The sequence below is a fragment of the Myxocyprinus asiaticus genome, chromosome 17 (genome assembly GCF_019703515.2).
Source record: "Myxocyprinus asiaticus isolate MX2 ecotype Aquarium Trade chromosome 17, UBuf_Myxa_2, whole genome shotgun sequence".
NCBI lineage: Eukaryota > Metazoa > Chordata > Actinopteri > Cypriniformes > Catostomidae > Myxocyprinus > Myxocyprinus asiaticus.
The window spans coordinates 32258338-32280913 of NC_059360.1; the positions used below are offsets into that span (position 1 = coordinate 32258338).

Here is a 22576-nt window from a genome sequence, read left to right on the forward strand (position 1 = left end):
AGCATTACGTCATCATGGCAATGTTGTAAAATGTTATATTGCTTACAAACCTTTTCTGTGTAAAGTTATATCAAATTTAAATCATGTTAACACTTTTTTTTTCATCTTATGACTATACTTTAGAAAGAATGAACATGTTAACGTTTATGGATTGGCCCCATTCACTTCCATTGTAAGTGCCTCACTGGAACCCAAAGTTTTGCTTTATAACAAAAAGGATGGACAAGTTTGAATTGGTTTTTTGTGCTAATCAACATTATGCCACAAATGCAGTCGATTGAGCTTAACTTCTACTGAACCTGGAATATTCCTTTTAAAATGGGTAATTGAATTATTTAAAAGAAAAAAGTGGTCAATTCACAATGGTTAACTTGGGAGAGAATAATAGTTTAATAGTGAACATTTGAAAAGGAAAAAAAAACACATCTTTGTTTTTTATTATTCAAAATTCTTTCTTGAATCTATACATAATAGCATCCATTAAACCTAGTGAATCACACAGACATTATTAAGCCTCTCTCCTTTTCCACAAGGTTATATACAGTGTATTCAATGACTTGAGAGGTGAAAACAAAGACAGGAATATTTACATGTTTGTACAATCTGATACAATAGCACAAAATATCCATTAGTGTCAAACAAGCAAATCAAAGGATCAGTTGTCTAGAAATGTGAGAATACAAAGAGAAAGGAACAACAAAACGTTCCAAAAGAACTCTCATTCTGTATAACAGTATGAACTGACACAAGTAGCAGAGAATGGATGTGAACAGCTAGTTTCCCTCAGCCAAATTTATTCTGCAAACAACATTGAGCAAGTGACTTTACTGCACTGCAAGAAGTGTGAAGTTCAGCCACCCTTCAGAGGAACAAAATTCAGTGAATCAATAACCAATATCTCCCTATTTTCTCAGACTGTAGGTTAGCTGTGTTAGCACAACCTTTTATAATTTACACAAATACAACTTTTAATCTTTCAGGTCAGTGGCATGGTTTCACAACAGTCTCTAGGAGGGCCTCACCCTTATTTGTAAAACATAAAGCTGTATTTTTTGGCCTATAAAGGGCTAATAAAAAGTTGGTTACAGTTTTTGTTTGGGTATCGGATAGAATTCTATGCAATGTAATTACACTGGCATGAATGGTTATTTTGAAGCTTTCTAAACAATTTGTCAATATTACCATTAATCTCTATGAATATCAATCATCTATACAGCATACTACAGTCATATTGATATTCTAATTAATTTACAGAACAAAAGGGCCCAACAAATGTAGAGTTTGGGAAACAGGATTAGAACAGGAGGGTTAATATAGTCTCCTTTTAACAATAACATTCAAATTACACAACAATAACTGTGTACCCAAATATGTTGTTTACTAATTTAATGCTAAGTATAAGGCCAACCAATGTTATAGAAAGTTTAAAAAATGTGTACACAGGCAATTTACCTCAAAATCTCACATTAAAGTTGAAAATACAAACAAAAGCAAAGCTGATAGGTATTTTATAGTCTAGCAAACAAAATTGTTAGGTGACGTGAGGTCCCCAAAATCTAATTTAGATTTTTCCGAGAAGTCACCTTACAAAGCTAAACTAAATATTAATAATAAAAAAAGAACACTGGACAAAATATTAAGAAAGTATTAAAAGAAAAAGAGTGATATAAAAGAATAGGAATTACAGACAACAGGGAGAACTGAACAACAAATTTAACTAGTTATTTTTAAATGGCATTACAATGTTTCATTTAATAATACCCTAATGCTAGGCAACTTTCTGTAAGAGTAATAAGTTGCCTTAATGACTGTGGCGCATGGCCTGGCAAAGGTTTGTTTGGCACCACAAGGGAAACAAAAGGCTGAGTAATTGAGCAGCCTAAACATGTTTTATATTAGAATGGTGTATAAAGTGGAGATAAGAATAATTGCAGCAATGCTGACTTAATCTTTCTTTCTTTGTCATCACTCTGCTATTTGGGGTACTATTAATTCTCCTATTCAGTAGAACTTCAACAACAGACTGGTCTAAACAATAGACAGGAGGAAGGCATCCAAAGAGGAGGTATGTGTATATAACTGCGATCATTCTAGTTTAGATATGATAGTGAAGTAGATTTGGTTTGGATAGGATAGTAAAGACACTGAAACAAAGAAGGCAGGATGTAAAAAAAGGATACTCTGAAAAGAAAAAAAAAATCAGTGTTTATCTATCTCTGTATGTGCTGTGTGCTTCATATGTAGTCCAATCCCATGTGGGATTTTATGGGAACTTTTCCAACAGAATTCCTTCTCAAAACTAAAAGTGAGACACCCTGAGCTTTCTTTTTATCCTATTAAAATTAAAGGCTTCAGGTGAATCAGCGCAAATATATATTTTTCAAAATAACAAACCTATTCCCATTTAAAATTATAATCACGCACAAATGCATGAAAACTGTTAACTGTAATGAAGAGGAAGAGTGAAAGAAGGAGTAGTATCCAGACTTAACAGGACCTGAGGCTTAAATCAGAACTAGAATAGTGTATTACACATATTTGGGCTGTGACCAGTAGTTTAAATATCTAAAAGGGCCTAGAGATTGTAAAAATTCAACAGAAGTGCCACCCTCAACTGGTGGCAAGTCAGGAACAACACAGCAGGATTTGGCCATCAATAAACTCTCCCTATTCACTACACATTGAGATATTTACAAACAGTACAAAAGGGAAACAACATCAGGAAAACAAATTCACAAAAAGATTCTGTTAGAGTCGTCAGTCTGAAGGAGACTATGTTAGACATAAAAATATTTTTAAATCTGATTTTAAGGGTTATTTACAAGTTAATTACTATAATTGCTTCTTTCAGATGTCCCAGTGTTCCCAGTATTCCAGTTTTCTTGTTGGCGCTTCTGTGTGGAAGTCTTAAAGCAGCTTCTGGATAATAAAACAGAGATGATGATTTCTTCCCTTTATGCATCTTCAGACGACTTCAGCAGCTCAAGGAAAGCACCAACTGCTCCAAAGTATCCCTAAAAAAAAAAATACACACACATAAGTGTACTTATAAACACTCCAGTTAGCAGTGAAGACAAATTTTACATATTTTCACTGAACTACTGGCATAAAAAATAAGTGATCCTAAAGTGCCGTCAATGTCTGAAGGCTTGTTCACACCAAATCCATGATGATTTTGAGAGACGAACCTCTGACGGAAGGTCTATTTACACAGAGTCTGTAAAAAAATGAAACTAAAAACTATTTCACCCTTGTACAGTAGGCTGTGCTGCTGTTATACCAGTCTCCTGTCCGAACCCTTCAGCTGTTAGAGATTAATATAATAAATGCTGTTAAAGCTTTTATTTTCCTAATTTGTCATAATGTTTCATTATGTTCTTTCCATGATGTTGATGCATTTTGAGGAGTATATCATCTGTGTTTTTTATGGGAGTGAGATGAGTAAAGAGCTCTGTTTCATATTTATTTGCATATGTATTTTGCTCCAAGTCTATATTCCAGACACCCGAACTCAACTTCTCTTTTTATAATGCCTGGATAATATAACACACGGCACAGTAATATAAATACATGTGGAATAATGTACATTAAGAATAACAGTTTAGTATAAAATATGATGCATATATTAAAAATAATATAAAAGAAAACACTGCTCACTGTCTTTTTTTTTTTTATTATTCAAATTATTGCAATACTTTGTTATATTGTCCTTGAAATAAAAATAGCAGTGTGGTTCAGCAATTTGTTTGTCTAAAACATTGCATGAAACAAATCTTTTTGTGGGATATTTTACTACGAGCTTAGTGCAAATGAATTGCCGGAATCCATCTTTACCATTCAAAAGCTCACACCAGGGAAAAAAACGGGTTTGGTGTGAAAAGGCCTTGAGGAATTAAGATTAAAGCAATAGTTCTCCTGACAATTTTACATTCTATCATGATTTTCTCACCCTCATGTAGTTCAAAAATTGCATTGACTTCTTTTCTTTCCATGGAACTATAAAGAATGTTCTGGTTGCTTTGGACATCGCCACTTCTCTCATGAACGTGCCTAGGAGAGTTCCGCCAGATGTCAATACTGAATCTGTGAATAACGACTGAAATTTTGGTCTGTTACTCACCTAAAGGTATCGTATGACTTCAGAAGACTTGGAATATGGACTACTTTTATGGTGCTTTTGCATCCTTTTTGAAGTTTGAAAAACTCCAGTCCCCATTTATTGTAATTGTATATAAGCCACTGCATTCTTCAAAAATTCTCCTATTGCATTCCACTGAGTCACATGAGTTTGGAAGGACATGAGGGTGAGTAAATGAAGACAGAATTTTCATTTTTGGGTGAGCTATTCCTTTAAAGCCTTTGACAGAATTACCTCATGTTCCAGGAAGAGGGCCCTCAGCTGGCCCTTGGACCAGAAGTCCATAGCATAGGCAAGAAGCTTTGTTGACACTGTGTTTATACGAAGAAAGTTCCCCACAAAAACAACCCGTTCGATTTTCTAGAGGACAGAACAGAAACATAACTCAGTTATAACTCATCTTGACATTGAAATGCACCTAGGCAAATTGATCCCTGCAGTACTTGTACTATACCACCAGAGTGAGACATAACACGCAGAACACCCTACTTTTGTTTCTTTTTTGTTTTCCATGAGGCAGGGATTAGGGGGTGCTTAAGGACTGATTGGACAAATTCAAAAGCTTTTATCATCAAAAACTTTAAAAACACAAAAATATTAACTAAAGTACGAAAAGCCCTCTATTTAGTGGGTATTGTTTGGAGTTCCTGCTCTGATGGTGTTCTGTACGCCCTGAAAGCCCTGTACAATGCTGCTTGATCACCAGGTTACAAGGCAACACTGTAGAGAAGCCCAGAGCGGCCAGACAGATGCTCAAAGCTGCTGCTGACTGCATACATATAAATACAGGCAAAAACAACACACCTCATTGACTGCACACATGCGTGCGATGGAGCCGATGTTGTTGGTGATGGTGACGAGTGTTGCTCTGGCCAGGTCCTCTTTAGAAATACTGTCCCTTTTCTCTTTGCTCATCATGTGACCAAAACTATAACAAAAGTCACAGACACACAACACATATTTACGTACCCAACAGACACTCCTGTACTGATAATAATAAGAAAGAGACCGGTTTGTCTGCTTGTTGCATAATGATGTAGGGCTAGTTGCCTCAATGGTCTCGTGCAACTCCTGCTGTAATTTACAGTATATTTGCTGATTCCTTAAACATCCATGTTTAGTATGTGTTAAATGACACATGTTCAGAATGTAGGGGATTCACACTATGCTACTGTGTTGTGTTCTTAGACAAACAAGCCTGAATTCATCTCTCTCGTTCTTTCATATAAAATTGACAAAAAATCCACAAAACCAAATTTGGTGTGTTAGTTTAGTTTGATCTTGCTAATATCTGAAATTCCTAAATCCAAGGATACAAATAATTTTCATGACTTTCAGTTCCATTAACGGTTTATCTAACGTGCATTCTTCCGTCGATGTGGATGCAACACCGTGCTAAAATGCTCAGTGTTTCCTGCAAGAACTATACAGTAGAGTACTGCAGAACCCAGTGTCGTAAGATTCCTGAACGAATGCCTCTTATGAGGCGATTCTTTTGAATATACTCTGTAAAACCTACAAGGCTGCCTACTAAACGAATGATGAGTTAGTTCTTTAGGGGCAGTGGTGGCTCAGCTCGGGTTACTGATCAGAAGGGCAGGGGTTCAAGCCCCAGCACTGCCAAGTTGCCACTGTTGGGCCCTTAAGCAAGGCCCTTGACCCTATCTGCTCCAGGGGCGCCATATCATGGCTGACCCTGCACTCTGACCCCAGCTTAGCTGGGATATGTGAAAAAAAGAATTTCACTGTATATGTATAATGTGTGATATAAAATTAATTATACATTTTAAAAGTACAATGCAGAACATTCAGCACTACCAAACAAATGACTCTTAACAGCTGGCTCTTTTTGATGAATGAAAACGTACTGAACTGCGCAAGTCATTAATTTGGTCATATTGGACTCCAAATGAATCAAGAATTGTTACTGTTATGTGTACTTAAAGGGATTGTTCACCTAAAAATAAAAATTCTCTCATCATTTACTCACTCTCATGCCATTCCAGATGTGTATGACTTTCTTTCTTCTGCTGAACACAAAGATTTTTAGAAGAATATCTCAGCTCTGTAGGTCCATAGTACAATGCAAGTGAATGGTGATCAGGCCTTTGAAGCTCCAAAAAGAAGATAAAGGCAGCATAAAAGAAATCCATCAGATTCCAGTGGTTAAATCAATGTCTTCAGAAGAAATATGATAAAAGATTGATAATAAAAAAATACATTAAAAAAAAATATATATATATATATACACACACACACACACACACACACACACACACACACACTGTATATTGATCTGTTTCTTACCCACACCTATAATATCACTTCTGAAGACACTGATAAACCAGTGGAGTCATATTGATTACTTTTATGCTGCCTCTATATGCATTTGGACCTCAAAAGTTCAGGTCTCCATTCACTTGAATTGTATGGACTTACAGAGTTGAGATATTCTTCTAAGAATCTTCATTGTGTTCAGCATAAGAATGTCATACACATCTGGGATGGCATGAGAGTGAGTAAATGATGAGAGAAATTTCATTTTTGGGTGGTTGTTAATATGTCAATTTGTAGTTAAAGATACACTTTATTAGTCTGCTGTATTTAGTAATTATTTTCATTAGAAAATTTGTTCCGATATGAAATGTTCAAATCATTTGGTAACAGACTGCTGAGGACTGCTTTCTTATTTCCAAATATTTCTTCCTCAAAAGTACTAAAAGAATCGTTAATGGAACTGTTAAGGAACCAGAATCATTAGGAGGAATCAGAATTGGAACTGGATTTGTTAAATTCCTTACGATTCCCATACCTCATAGAGATTGCACTCACAAATAGTAATTTCTAGTCTAAAATTTACTTTAGAACTGAGGATAAGTAGAAATAATTGTATTGACTATAAAAATGTATATGACTTTTCCCTTTCTTTTTTATAACTGTATTAATTTCCATAACTGTAAGGCATGTTTAAATTCAAGGACTTTTAAAATTCAATGATACATCCAGGATCTCCATGACAGTGGGAACCACTTTATTCACATTAAGCTTAAGGATTTTCCCTTCAGCTGATGTCCAACTAAACCTACTCTACTAACGACATTGCAATGATCAAAATAGCTAATGGGCGGAAACAAATATAGCTTAAAAACAAATGTGAGCAAGGACAGGAATGGGATCTCACACGTTTGGGTCACATGAGACAGGCAAGCCTGCACGCGAGTCCCCGAAAATACAACTCAGTAGCATAGCATCACATTTCTTTTCTGGACCTCTGACACCATCATACAAATACAGAGAGCCTTTTATACCTTGAAGCCACCGCTGACCCCTGCAGCCCGAAGCGCTGGTAGTCTCCTCCATAGATGTCCTTTACCAGTTTGTCCACGTTGGTGCTGTCACCCTTACTGGCCATTTCAAGGGCCTCTTCGAAAGTCTCGCAACCCGTCAAAAGACAACACAGTCCCAAAAATGTCCCTCCGCCCAGGCTATAGATAGAAAAAGTGAGTGAGAGAGAGAGAGAAAGAGAAATTAGAGAGTCTAAACATGGTTACAGGCTAGCTCTAAAATGCACACATGCTCATTCACTCACATACAATTTGATCTTGAGACTGCAATTTAAATTGGCATGAAGATTCTTCGAAAATGTTCCAAGGTTGTAAACAGACCAGCACACAAAAAGACACAGGTATGTGGTCATGGCAACACAAAGTATGGTCATGGAGTAAACGGTGGGTTCTTAAAGACAAGAAACCCCTCTGCAATGTGTGCTGGGGATGGGAGTCCTATTTTAGGTCCAAAGTTTTAGACACAGACATAACCCCAAGACTATTAAGGTCGATTTATACTTTTGCATTGAACCTATGCTGTAGGCTACACATAGCTATGGCTGTTACAGCATAGCCTACACCGTAGGCTGATGTGCACCTCTTCAAATATGTAACTGCATAGGTTACTGCGTCGAAACTACGCCACAGCAGCTGTGATTGGTGCACTTTGTAACCACAGACCACACCCCCAGGATGATAACAACGATATCTGAGGAAGTGTCACTTTTTATTTATATTATTTTAATATCTATGCATCATATCACATTGCATTTGGACTCTGGACCATTAAAGCAATTGTCTCAATCAGGAGCATCTACTGTTTTTATTTCAGTTTGTATTTCATGAAGTCCCAAGCGAGGTAGGTTATAGTTAATAAATTAATTTGATGATTTCTTTTTCAGCACAGAACGTCAAAACTATGCCGAAATATTTATTTATTATTATTTAAGCGACTCAAGAGCAGGCATACAGTATTTTTCTCATTTATTTGCTCCATGCAATGCAGGCAACAGTATTATAAATAATATGTACCTAAATTTCAACATGTTCACATACTTTGAACTCGTTTTTAATGCTACAATAATTTAATAAATACTTTTGAATCCACAAATTACATTGCTTTTGTTTATTTATGAATGTATAATTAGCACTTAGTCTATGTAGCCTACTCACAGAATGACGCAGACATCAATGCAGAACTATAAATGTAAACCAGCGCGTTGGCCACTATACGGAGCCTACTACGTAGGTTCAATGCAGAAGTATAAATTGGCCTTTACTGCCATCTTCATGTTAATATTGGAAAGATTGTGAAGGCTACACGGATACCCATGCACATACAAACCCAATGATTATTAGTGGTGAGGCTTTTTCATTACTAATCATTAGGAATGTTCACTAGTACTCGTTATGCACTGGCTAGTTGAATATTAAAAACACTACTTGAATACTGAACATTTATTTTTCCTTTGCCTGCTGTGGGTAACACTGATTTAATAATATACTGTACTTTCCCTCTGGATCACTAACCAAATCTTGCAGTTACAACTGACTCCACTGAGGAGTGCTGTGGATGTGTGTTGTTGAGGTGTTGGATGGGAGAAGGAGACATAATGTCATATTTGTGTGCTTTTAAGCAAAGCCAAGTGTGGCAATACTTGTAATATTTTGATTCTTATTGAATTCTACTATTGGTATTTGTTTTTTGTTGGAGTCATGCATACCAACAGACAAGGATCTGTTTTTATGTTGGAAAGGAAATGTAAAGCGGTACGAGAAACTTATCAGCTTCCATTTAAAAACTTGCATTTTAATTTACAAGTAATCAATTACTCATTTTTTGTGGGTTAGAGTACTCGACTAATCATTTATAAATGTGGCAAATATACTGAGCAGATATATCTGATCACAAATGACTGGGAAACACACAGAGTTTTGTCAAATGTTGAAGAATTTGAGTACTGGTAATAGTTTCTGATTCTATCGCAAGAGTGGCAGATTTGTAGAGCAGCTTTGACAAACTCCTCCCTCCTGTCAATCGTGGTTCCGAAACTGTTTTATTCTGGTACAACCACATTTAAAATGCTCATCAGAAGACTGACAAGTGAGGTTCGCAACCCACTTTGCTGTTATTCACAGATTTTTGATCTTCTAAATTTCTAAATTGCAAGACTCATCTTTCAATGAAGAACTGTCATTATCACATGAAAAATAAAGGCGTTGTTTTTTGTTTTTAAATTTCTAACAGCCTTTTGATTCGGTGTTGATTAAAGATGTGCATTCAGGTGCATGTGGTAAGTTAACAAACGGCCAGTAGAGATATTAAGAGCTCCATGTCACGGACAGATCAGGCCTTAACCCCTTTTTGTCTCTTTCATATTAAAAAGTCCAATTTCTGTTCCTGACATTCCTATTTTTTGGTTTCCATTACATGGTGCACGTTAAATGCGACAGTGTTCAGTTCAGACCTTGTGCCGGTAACACGTTTGTAGTTGTCCTTGGAGTACACTGCCAGAATGCTGACGCCTGAGCCAATGTTGACCAGCAACATGGGGAATGGGTTTTCAAGACAACAGGGTCTCTTGATGCAGTGCTGTGTGTCAGAGGGGTTCTCGAAGTAATAGCACTCAGGATGACCGTTAAAACCCACAGAGTCTATGTACAGAAGCCCCTGGATCAGACAGTCCAACTCATCCAGCTTCAGTAACTCTAGGTCTGCCATCTACTCAAAGAGAAGGAAAAAAATTAAAATAAAACCCTCACCTTCATTTACACTTCATAACTTAAACTGTTTTATCAATGACAAATTTATAATAATAAAAAATACCAGGTCAGATGTTCTAACCAAATCGAAACTCATATGTTTTTATTGGTCAATTTTAGTCTAATGCCATGCCAGTCGCAACATGAAAAAAGCAACCAGATCTCATTGAATTACGTTACTACACCAACATTTTTTAACATGGCTCATGTACGTATCGAGGCAGTTTTCTGGTGAAATAAACACTAGAGATGCTACAACAACGACTTCACTTTCACACAAACCATGAGTAAAACGGCACATTATCAGTTTTCACCCTGTTCCACAAACAAAGCCATCTTATGACATAAAAAAAATTCAAATGTAATGCGACTCGTGAGATAATACATTTTAACGTTTGCATGACATAACCAGCTACATGCGAATGTGATTAAGTTGGATAGAGCGTTACACTTGCTCTTCAATGTAAATCTTTGTTGAAGGGTTTAATCAGCTGTGACCCTGAGAAACGACACGCATCAGGACATTTTGTTGATTGCTTGGTTTCTATTTCTGTGGAGTAGCACCAGGTAGGCCACACCCAATGTGAAATTTCATTGGTCCAACATCCCACTTTACACAGCTGTATATTAAACATGAAATATGTTCTGATTGGTTGTTTTTGTGCAGCTTCATGCAGCATATTCACTTTCAGCATTGACAAATTGCTTTTCGGTGGAAATGTAAAAATATTAAGCAAGACCTTTTTTTTTTTTTTTAACAGAGTATCAATATTCCTCCTATTTTGATATATAAAAATAATTTGAAACCAATGCGTGGTTTATCTCCTCACCGTTCTGAAGTCATTCTCAAACTTGTATGCCCCACCCCCGGTGGCACAGAGCGTGGTGTGCAGGCTGGAGAAGTGCTTATCTCTACCCATCTGGATGAATCTGTGCATGGCAGCGGTGGGGAAGCGGATAAAGTGCAGGTTTCCCGTGCGACCGCAGATGGTCAGGTTGCGAATCTCCAGGTGCACATCACGGATACCGGTTTTGCCATAGGCCGTGTTGGAGGTAAGATACCAGCGTATGCTCTTCAGGTTCTCCACCTCCTCCTGCTCCTCCTCTGCTGTAATGTCTTTTGGCTCAAAGTAAACAAGCTTTACTAAAGTACCACCAATATCCATCCCAAACCATGGAAAGGCTGGAGAGAGAGAAAGAGAGAGAGAGAGTGGGAGAAAGATTGATCAATATCACTGAGTAAATTGTGCTCTAAAGATAAACACAGCAGACAAACTGGATCAGCAGTCAGTGATAAAGTGTGTGTCATGGTGATATGGCTGACAGTGCCAGTACACACACATGTAAGGCACTATTGAATAAAGTCCAGTTTGAGTTTGATTAAGCAAAAGAGTAAAGTTAACATTTGAGCCAATCATGGTAGACGGACCTCTCCAAAACCAGCAAAAAAATCCCTCAGTTTACTCAAAACTGAATATAATTTTTTAATTTTTTTTAACAAAAGTCAAAACATTTTTGAATTAAATAGCTACTTTTTTTTATAGTGTATTGCCAAATGCAAGTGTTAAAAAAGTAATAAATTACTTTTATTTACAGAGATTTACTCTGCAGTCCCCCAATAACTTAATTAAGAACTGCAACATTACATGCATTGAATTGAATTTTACAATTCAAGGACACTTAAGGGTATTTTTCTCCAAAACTCCAAGTTGCGACACATGTGAAATACAGTTTTCCTTACATTAATACAAAAGACATTACAAGGAACAAAATTTTAAATGGGTGTTTCATCGCAAACATTCAGGAAAACAAAGCTAAATAAAATATATCATAAAAGGGATCATTTATATAAAAATTAAAAAAAAATTACAATTCTGTGTCATGGCCCGTAAGATGTACCTATAGCCAGTAAATTCTCAATTTAACTGCCATTGTCAGGTTAATTTTGGATTTGATCTCAGTATGTAGGTTAATAAAAACGTTGCAAACAGGCCATCAAAAGAGAGGCAGTGACTTGGTCGTCACAAACAACTCTGCAGAAACTAATGAGTCAGCCAGTTACCGTGGAAACAGTCAGGAGGCTGCAAACAGCTGTTCCATTTTGCTTAGCAGGTGAGAAACACAGAAAGGTATAATTTGATGCAAAACAAAGGTCCGTTAACAGAAATGTTCACTACAGGTCCTCCCATATCAGCCCTAATAATATTATAATATATTAGTTATGATCCATCTTGTAATATTGACCAGCATTGTATCTTACCAGTGTCTTATCTTATCAAATAATAGGTACATTATTACTGTTATGACTCTTACATCAGACGGCCAATGGGCTGACCCCATTGAAATCTGTCAAAGTCAAGTTAGGTCAGGGACACAGATTTGACCTTGAATAACCTGCTGGCACACAATAATCAATTTGTGCTTATATAAAGGCATATTCTGCACACAGTAACCATGAAATCATCCATGAAATCTTCATTGTGTTGATCCGACTTGTAGGTATAAAAACATTGTCAGCTGGTGCTGGACAGGTGACCCGTCTGTGACCAGAGCGTTCTTTGTTACAATGTCATCTCAAATGACCCCCACACTTCCTTACCACCTAATATTAGTGGTAAGAGTATGCTGTATTTGATTGGTTATTTTGGAAATCAAAAATGGAGTGTGCAAAGTGGGGAGAAAATCCCAAATAAATTAATATGCACATTATATGTTGAAAAATACAGATTTTGAGGCATACGCAGGTTATATAGTCAAATATTTATGTTACTTGTAAGAAACAACAGAAAACAAAATTTAAAGTAATATTTTAACCAGTGATGAAACAATGTAGCTTCTTAATTGTAGGGGGGGGTCAGACTTTAGCCAGAAACAACAGTTGAACAGAGGGTGTGACAGTGGTGTGACATAATGACGACCATACAGGCAGCACAGCCCATACTGGTGAAAGGTCTGTTTACATCCCCCAGTCAGAGACAGAGAGGGAAATTGGCAGGAAAGTGTTTCCATGTGGGGGCCTGGGGAAGGTGAAAAGTGGAGAAAGAGAGAATGTGAGTGAGAGGGGTTGACAGAGAGAGAGACAGAGAGAGAGGGGGGGGGGGGGATTGGCATGCAAGTGTGCATCCACGTGAGAGAGAAGGGAGGTGGGGTTACTGGAGTGCAAAAGAGCGAGAAAGACCACCATGTCCATCACTTAAAATTACTTGGCCAAACATTAGACTGATGTCAAAGTTAGAGTCCCTCACCATAATCTAACGTTTGTTAAAATGCAAAAACTACTAATATTTAGATACGGGGTCATTTTAATTCTTTGGCCTGTTTATTCATAAATATCAAACATGAAGGGCTGAAACCCTATTGTAATTGTAAGGATTATTATTATTAGGGGTTCGAGTCTGAAGGGCTGAAACCCTATTGAAATTGTAAGGATTATTATTATTTATCTCCCCTAAAACTAATCATGCAGACCAAACCGTAAGGCCTAGAGACTTGAAACTTTGGGGAATGGTAGTACTCCGGCTGGCTAGCCACAAGCATGGACTCGCCCCAATCGGACAAAGGGGGGCACTACAGTGAACAAAACAAAACAAAACAAAAAAAATCACATTTTGGGTCATAACTCTTGAACCATAAAGTCTAGAAACAAAATTATTTTTTTCCTGTGATTCTTTGTGTCACGACAAATCTTTTGAAATACCATCAAAATTTTGCTCCATCCTTTTGTTTTCCCGCTATTTTGGATTGTTTGAAAAAAATTGAAAAATAGTCCTAGGCCATTAATCTGATCGGAACCAAACCAGTGCAGAAAGATTTAGCAGAGTCCCAATATGAAAAGTTATCAAAAAACGTTGAACTTTTGATTCATCGTTGCAAATGTATGCACAAACATACATAGTGGGCATGGCCACTTTTACTAAAAAGGTTATAACTCATGAACGGAATGAGATATCACCAAATTTAGTACACTTATGTATGGGGTCATACTGAGGACACACAAACAAAAATCTACCTCTTGATGGCGCTATAATAATTAAAAATCTATAAATGGCTCTAACTATGGAACTGTTGGTTCGATCAACTTGAAATTTTGCATGCAGTGTCTTTGTCCAAGTTGCCATCAAGGTGTATGAGGACAGTTACATATCTTGAAAAATATGGCCGCCATCGACCAATCAACCTTTAGTAGCTATTTGAACTAGTCCTAGGCCATTCGCCCGATCGGAACCAAACCAGTGCACAAATATTCTCTGGAGTCCCAGTATTAATTATTATTAAAAAAAAGTTTGAACTTTCAATTGATTGTCGCAACAATACGAAAAAAGGTGTGGCCACATTTACTTAAAAGGTTATTACATTTGAAAGGAATTAGATATTATCACCAAATTTTAAACACTAAAGTAGGAGGTAAATCTGAGGACACATGAAAAAATGGTGCACCTATGCCTCTTGGTGGCATTATAACAGTCAGGAGGGTAAAAATACCATTTCTCTGTGCTACCTAACCTGATGTTTCTGAAAATTAAGACACATGTTTTAGGTGCTTACAGACTGTCCAGTTAATACTTATTATCTGTTACATATGCACTTAAAGGACCTTTAATGCTTGAACCCCGTTAATTGCTTCTTGCAGCTATAAACTAGGCCCACAGGTGGTGGTATAAATTTTGGGCCATAACTTCTGAACCATGTGTCATAAAAATTTGAGTGCCTTATATCATTGGAATCGTTGGCTCTCTCCAATTTTATTTCCGTCATAAATTTTATTTTCGCAATTTGAGATTTTTTGCTAAATCTACTTTTGCAAACTAGTCGTAGGCCGTTCAACCGATCGGAACCAAACCAGTGTAGAAAGATTCTCTGGAGACCCAATATCAATAATTATCAAAAAAGTTTGAACTTTCGATTCATCGTCGCAGAGGTACGACAAAACGTATGTAGTGGGCGTTGCCATTACTAAAATGGTTATAACTCTTGAACGGAATTAGATATTTTCACAAAATTTGGTATACTTTTGTATGAGGTCATTTTGAGGACAAACAAAAAATTGCTATAATAATTAAAAACCTAAAAATGGCTCTAACTATGGAACCGTTGGTCTGATCGATCTGTAATTTTGCATGCAGTGTTTTTGTCCAAGGTGCCATTGAGGTCTATGAGCACAGTCGCATATCTTGAAAAACACCAATCGACAAATCAACATTCAGCAGCTATTACATAGGGTTAAAAAAGATAGATCAGAACGAAACATAGTAGGCCTATTTGTCTCTTGGCTCAAGTGGTCTGTGCAAAATGTGAAAACAATTGGCCACCAGGAGGCGCTATCGCGTTTTTTATGCCTGTAAATGGTTGTATATACCACTATGTTTCAAACAGACATATATTATTAATACCATATAATAGACCTCCTCATTCTGAACAACTTTGCCTCAAGAACCATTGGTGTGAATCAAATCGATCGTTAAATATTTTAGATTCTTTAAAAAACCTACTTTTTCTAACTAGTCCTAGGCCGTTCGCCTGTTCGGAACTAAACCAGTTAAGAGTGATTCCCAAAAAAGTTAACTTCTGATTTATCATCGCAACGGTATGCAAAAAAGTACAAAGGGGGCATGGCCACTTTTACTTAAATGGTTATAACTTTTGAAAGGAATGAGATATTACCATCAAATAGGGTGCAGTTCTGTATGGGGTCATCCTGAGGATACACAATAAAACTGCACGTCTCTACCTCTTGGTGGAGCTACAATAATTACAAATCTATAAATGGGGGCCTGGGTAGCTCAGCAAGTAAAGATGCTTACTACCCCCCCTGAAGTTGCGAGTTCGAATCCAGGGTGTGCTGAGTGACTCCAGCCAGGTCTCCTAAGCAACCAAATTGGCCCAGTTGCTAGAGAGGGTAGAGTCACATGGGGTAACCTCCTTGTGGTCGCTATAATGTGGTTCTCGCTCTCAGTAGGGCGCGTGGTGAGCTGTGCGTGGATGCCGCGGAGAATAGTGTGAAGCCTCCACACGTGCTATGTCTCCACGGTAACGCGCTCAACAAGCCACGTGATAAGATGTGCAGATTGACGGTCTCAGACGTGGAGGCAACTGAGATTCGTCCTCTGCCACCCGGATTGAGGCGAGTCACAACGCCACCAGGAGGACTTAGAGTGCATTGGGAATTGGGCATTCCAAATTGGGGAGAAAAAGGGTGAAAAAAATAGCCAAATCTAGAAATGGCTCTATGGAAACATTTTGAAATTTTGCATGCAGTGTGTTCGTTAATTGCTGCTTGCAGCTATATTTTTTTTCCCCCGGATCTATTAAGTTATTCAAAAATGTATTTTTTTTTTTTTTTTTTAAAAAGGCAATTCACACAAAACAGTTACTTGAATACACCTTTTCTATGGTGAAAATATTTTCGGATACTGAGTTCGAAGTAATTTTGATATGTTTTCTGGGGCTTTAAGTGATAATTTTTATTTTTGGGTGAACTATCTTATCATTTTCTCACCCTCATGCCAGGTCAGATGTGTATGATTTCCTTCTGCTGAACACAAACAAAGTTTTTTAGAATAATATCTCAGCTCTGTTGGTCCAACTCCAAAAGCTCCAAAAAGGATATAAAGTCAGCATAAAAGTAATCCATCAGACACCAGTGGTTTAATCCATAGGCATCGCTAGACTTTAGTGACATTTAGTAGCTTAACCCACAAGACTCCTTCCTTCCATGACAGGGCCTGAAATTCGGCGTGGGGCACAATTTGAATCATTCCCGCAAATGCCACGTTCATAGTGCGGGACATTCCCACACACTTTTATTACATTTACAGTCCAGCTGAAATTATTAAACCAATAAATAGGCCTACAGATGAACAAATAAAATAAACTTGTTTTTGTATCAAACTGTAATTCCAGAATATGCGCCAGTAAATCCACTCTATCTCTCTCCCTCTCTCTCACGTGCAGCAGTCAGCAGCGCGTTGAGCAGTTTAGTGTGAGCGCGCACAGTGAGCAAGCGTTTTGTCACTTAGTTACTGAATTTAAGATGTTATAGATTTATAAACCTTTCAAAACCCATTCAACATGCACATGGCATTATACTGCGTCTCCATTAGTGAGCGACCTGATAAAACTATCCCTCCTGTTTAGAATTAACAAAGCTGTTAACATCGCAAGCGCGTGACGTTGGAGCGATCTATAGCACTGACGACTTTCATATCTTGGCGATCCATCATCAGTCATGTTGGAAAGGCCGGTTACGCACACGCCTGTCACTCATATTCAGTCAGCATTAGGAGTGTGAAGGCAGACGGAGATGCTCTGCGAGCAGGAGAATTTCTGAATGCGTGTGCTGAAGTGTGCATGATTTCACCTATGAATAAATAACCACACACACACACACACAAACACCTATGTAAAAATAAATACATGCTCAAGCATTTATTCTTGTGGACACGGATTTAACGAATCAAGCCTGTGTACTGCTGTTGTGTTTGCTGTTAGAATGAATGACTCAATAAATCCCCTTTGAACTGAATCTGATCAAAGATTGTGTTCTGACCGACACCCCTAGAGGAAGACTAGATAATTGAGCCTCACCAATTACAATCCTAATACAGTCCTACTATTCAATAAGTCATAATGCAGAACATTTGGCATGAAAGGCAGATACAGCAAAAAATGCTTTGTGTACCAGCTGCATGGTGAAGAGAGACCTGTTACATCATCTCTCTTCATCTCCATCTCTTTAGTGTTCCATCCAAACACATAAACTAACGGGGGCTCTGGACAAACATGCCCCCTTAATTCAAAATATGGGGGCAAAAAATACCCTCGCAAAGAGTTCCTGTTGTTTTATTAATAACATCTGATAAAGGACTAGTTCCAAATACATACATCGCGATCTTCATTTGAATTTCGCTGAACATCATTTGTTTCATGCAGTTGTTTAGATGTTGCCGAGTCAGTGGCGGATGCTCGCGCCATAAACGCGCACAGACAATCACTCCGCTTCTCGCTCCGCATTAGTTCGGTGTCGTGCTCCCATACTAAACTACCTGACCCTTCACTCCTTTCAAAATCTACTGTCCTAGTGAGTAACACTATCGCTCCCTGTGCTATAATCTACTTCCCTGCCCATCGGCTCATATGGTCACAGGTCTGTTTGAAAAGCCTCCTCAGAAGCCAAAAGTGCGGGAGGGAGGGTGTTTATAGGCTATTTATTAAGTTAATCAGGTCTGAGAGAACACAAAATATAATGTAACCAAATGCTACAATGTAGTTAATAATAATATTAACAAAAATAATATCTTTATAAATAGCCTTGATGTTAAATAAAACATTATTAATGATACAATAATAATTTTACATGAACCACTTTTAGTGTATGAATCACATCTATGACTAATATTCATGGTGAAATGTATATTTTTGCATTGTTTTATTCAATTGGCATGAAGGAGTTGCATAGTTTTTTTTTGATTCCGGTCTACTGGCATAACAATCGCACACCATACAAATGATCCTTGTTAAAATTCATTGTTACTAACGTACCTTCTTCATTCTGATCGATTAATGCTGAATAAATTCTGGTTGGTTCGCTGTTGAGTGCAAATTTGATTATGGTAATTGTTAAACGGGCTAGCTGATTTAACCTGGGAAGAGTCCATCTTAGGGAGCGAGAAGGGGTGCTCCGAACAAGTTGACTGTCACTGGTGCATACATCAAAATCTACTTGGTGTATGTATTGATAAAATCAAATGAAGATTGGAAATGAGGCTTATAGATTATATATTTAGAAATAAGGCTTGCATAATAATAAATAAAAAAAAGTAGTAGAGAGAAAGTAGAAAGCTCCCAGCCACTCGAGGCATTCGTGTCTGATGAACTTGAGCACAAACAGCAGGTAAAAAAGTCAAAATGCATACTGTCAGTTAATGCAAGTGGGGCTTACTAATCAGAATTAATTTACATTTGAAGCCAGAATTGCAGCTTGCCTTGTTGCTTTTGTACCCTGATGTAATGAACATTAGGCTAAGCCTAAATTTTTTCTCGTCACAACCCCCCCCCCAAAAAAAACATTCAGGGCTATTAACAAATGTTCAGAGGCTTCAGCCCTATCAGACAGGGTCTAGCTATGCGCCTGGTTTAATCCATGTCATCTAAAGTGATCCAGTTAGTTTTGGGTGAGAACAGGCGAAAAAAAACCTACTTTTTCACTTTACATCTTGAGAGCAGTCTCCTTGGCGATCATGATTTCAAGTTCAATTACACTTCCTATAGCACCATCTAGAGCTCTGCTCATGCCTCAAGCGCAAGGAAGTTTATTAGAGCTTGGAATCATGATTGTGCCTAGAGACTGCAATGTCAAGACGTACAGCAAAAAAATAAGTTACATTTTGGTCTGTTCTCACACAAAACCAACTGGACCGCTTCAGAAAACATTGATTAAACCACTGGACTCTTATGGATTACTTTTATGCTAACTTTATCTCCATTTTGGAGCTTTTGGAGCTCTGGTCACAATTCACTTGCATTGTATGGACTTACAGAGCTGAGATATTCTTCTAAAAATCTTTGTTTATGTTCAGGAGAAGAAAGAAACTCATACACATCTGGGATGGCATGAGGGTGAGTAATGATGACAGAATTTTCATTTTTGGGTGAACTAACCCTTTAAAGTAAAACATGACAACATGACAACAAAACAAAGACAACATGTGGTGAAACCATCGGAGGACAGTAAAACATGTAAGTCTCATTAAAAGTTGAAATTCTTGGAGAGAGAAAAAAAAAAGGAATGCTGGCATGAGTAGTGCAGCATATTCCTTTTATTATTATTTCTTTAAAAAAAATAGGCAGAGAAACTATTTTGTTTTAAAATATTGTTAATATTAGAAACAATGTTTGCCCACCAAATCAAAGTAATTTGGTGTAACCAACATGTAGGTTGCTATTTTGTAAAAATACTTTTTTTATTCTGTAATATACGTTTGAAAACTATTTTGAGTTGTGTACACTCTCATGTATTCAAAATGCAAGGAAAGTCTTTTAATACTTTTTGCCTGATCATAATATCACCACATGACACTTTTAAGTCATTAAATCAATATTTATTAGTAGCAAATAAATGTTCTTCAAAAAATGAATGAAACCAAACTGACACGTGGTTTAAACTAGATTTTGAAAAGATTTCCCCTTATTTTGTATCACCCATGACAACCTTATTTGTCAATGACCCTTTTAAGATGACAGATTTACTTTACTCAAAGAAGTATATTTTAGACATCACTTGGGCCAAGTTCTATATTTAAAAAAAGAACAATGAAAAAGAAACAATAGCGTCAACAAACGTGTTACCACACACAAAATATGGCTAGAGCTGTGGAATGTGGACAAGCTGGCCTGACATGTAGACAGCCACAACTAAGGACCAGCAGAAATCTAAGCGAACTATAAGCACTTTATTAAGCATTCGTTTTTGTTGCTGCACCTGTGCCAACATAAACTAAAACTGACACATAAAGCCATATTGTTTAACAACATTTTCACTGATATTAATATCACATTTACAGTGAGGCAATCACCAGAATATGCAGTTTAACTTTTCCTAGAATTGACAGACCAGCTCCAAAGCAGCAGGAAATTATTCCTCCAGGGTGAGGTGATGTCTTACCTGGCTTCCTCACAAACTTCAGTTTCATTCTGCTGGTCGCCTGTAAACTCAGGTGCAAACAAATAACCCAGTGGTTGAGCCCCTTGCACCACAAGCAGAGAGCAATTAATTGTTCAGTTTGGCGTATTATGGCATTAAAACAACGCTCTCTAAGTTTAACTCTTGGCGTCGTTTTACAAAAGTGCAGAAATATGGGGATATTCTGCATATTGGGAGTGTGGGGGCGTTCCCGTCTGCCCCTTTAACGCGGCCACGCGAAGACAAAAGTCGAGAGCTGATTGGCCGAAACGCGCCGAGTCTTCCCATCAGGAGCGATTTCAGCGCACCTCCTGACACCGCGCCGACCAATCAGAGAGCGAGAAGGACAATCTCAAAGGTTTCATCAAAACAAAAGACACTCTTCTTTTCTATCGCTTTTTTGATAAGGAGTACAGGCCAAACATGGCTCAAAAATAATAACGCTTTGGACCTTTGTTAAAAAAAAAAAAAACCTTTGTTAATCATGGAAACTGAGGTTAACAGAGGTCACCTGATATTAAATTCAGGTGTATATACACTTATGGTCGCATTCATTGACGGGTACTGTTAAAACGGAGGATAATTTACCTGTTCTGCCATTACACTGACTGAAAATGGCACGTTTGTAATCCTGGCTAACATTTTGGATGTGGTTAGGGAAAATCGCCTATAATTTGTTAAATATTGACTTGAAAATCTCCGTACTAGGAAGTCTGTGTGTAACTAAACTGTCAAAGGGAGTGAGTGATTACTCATCAGACACTGTGGAAAACAAATGGGCAGATCTTATCTGAGGAACACTTACGCGGTCTGTTTTTCCTCGCCGACTCCACTCGCCTCCGCAGCCGACACCTTTTCGCCGGGGATCCGTTGGTTTGAGGGTCGTGCTGCTGCTGCTGATGGTGGTGGTGGTAATTATCCTCCGTCGGACTGTACGGGCCACAGCTCCCGTTGCTCAGCTGTCGTCGGATCGGCTTGTGCATACCGTTTGTGTAACACGGACCCGATCCTTTCTGGTCCATCATTGATTTGGCCTTATCCATACTTCAATGCACGAGCCTTAAAACATACACAGAAGTGCTGGATGTCTCGCGCTCTCGAGATATGAGCAGGCTCGTGGCTAATGACCTACACCGAACGCACTGGCTTAATCTTAAAGCAACAATAAATACAACAACAATAATAAAACCGTTTGTTTACATGTGTCCAATCCGAAGCGAGAGGAGTGAAACGCTAATACATGCCGCGGTCGAGGTCACTGTCGGTCATATTTGCAGTCCGTAGTCCCGGCGCTGCCGCAGCCACCCCGTCAAACACCCGGCTCATGACGTCACCCAGAATGGCTCAACTATCCAGTTTTACAGCTCGGCGCGAGCAGAGCACTGTGTCATGCACGCGCTACGCGCACACATATAACCATCCTCTAATATTATCACTGACCAAAGAGCAAAGTACAAAACAAGGATGTCCACACAGCAATTTGAAAAGTCTTTAAATATCTCCCATTTGTCTGTGGGATTATGTTGTACGGCATGTTCACATGCGTCATCAGTGTTGTTGATTTGTGATCACACCTCTCTTCTTCAGATGGAATCTATCTATCTATCTATCTATCTATCTATCTATCTATCTATCTATATATCTATCTATCTATCAAATTAATTGAATAGT

General features: G+C 37.8%; 1 protein-coding gene across 2 annotated transcripts; it reads right to left on the reverse strand.

The window, feature by feature from the left end:
- Nucleotides 1-366: 366 nt before the first annotated feature.
- Nucleotides 367-22271, reverse strand: LOC127455554 (pantothenate kinase 1-like). 2 transcript variants are annotated; one of them, XM_051723549.1, is made up of 7 exons: nt 21711-22271; nt 11058-11410; nt 9933-10186; nt 7447-7623; nt 4943-5066; nt 4373-4498; nt 367-3014 (listed from the first exon to the last, which is right to left on the reverse strand). In XM_051723549.1, the coding sequence occupies exons 1-7, from the start codon at nt 21946-21948 to the stop codon at nt 2955-2957; spliced, it is 1332 nt and encodes a 443-aa protein (XP_051579509.1). In that variant the 5' UTR covers nt 21949-22271; the 3' UTR covers nt 367-2954. The 2 variants fall into 2 exon arrangements, with proteins under 2 accessions (XP_051579509.1, XP_051579510.1); XM_051723550.1 differs by lacking the exon at nt 21711-22271 and adding an exon at nt 20888-21041.
- Nucleotides 22272-22576: the final 305 nt, after the last annotated feature.

Coding starts and splice junctions, on each gene's coding strand:
- LOC127455554 (XM_051723549.1), bottom strand. CDS start 21,948: ATGGATAAGGCCAAATCAATGATGGACCAGAAAGGATCGGGTCCGTGT. Junction 11,411..21,710: donor GGCGAGGAAAAACAGACCGC/GTAAGTGTTCCT, acceptor CTCTCTCTCCAG/CCTTTCCATGGTTTGGGATG. Junction 10,187..11,057: donor TTGAGAATGACTTCAGAACG/GTGAGGAGATAA, acceptor CTCTTTGAGTAG/ATGGCAGACCTAGAGTTACT.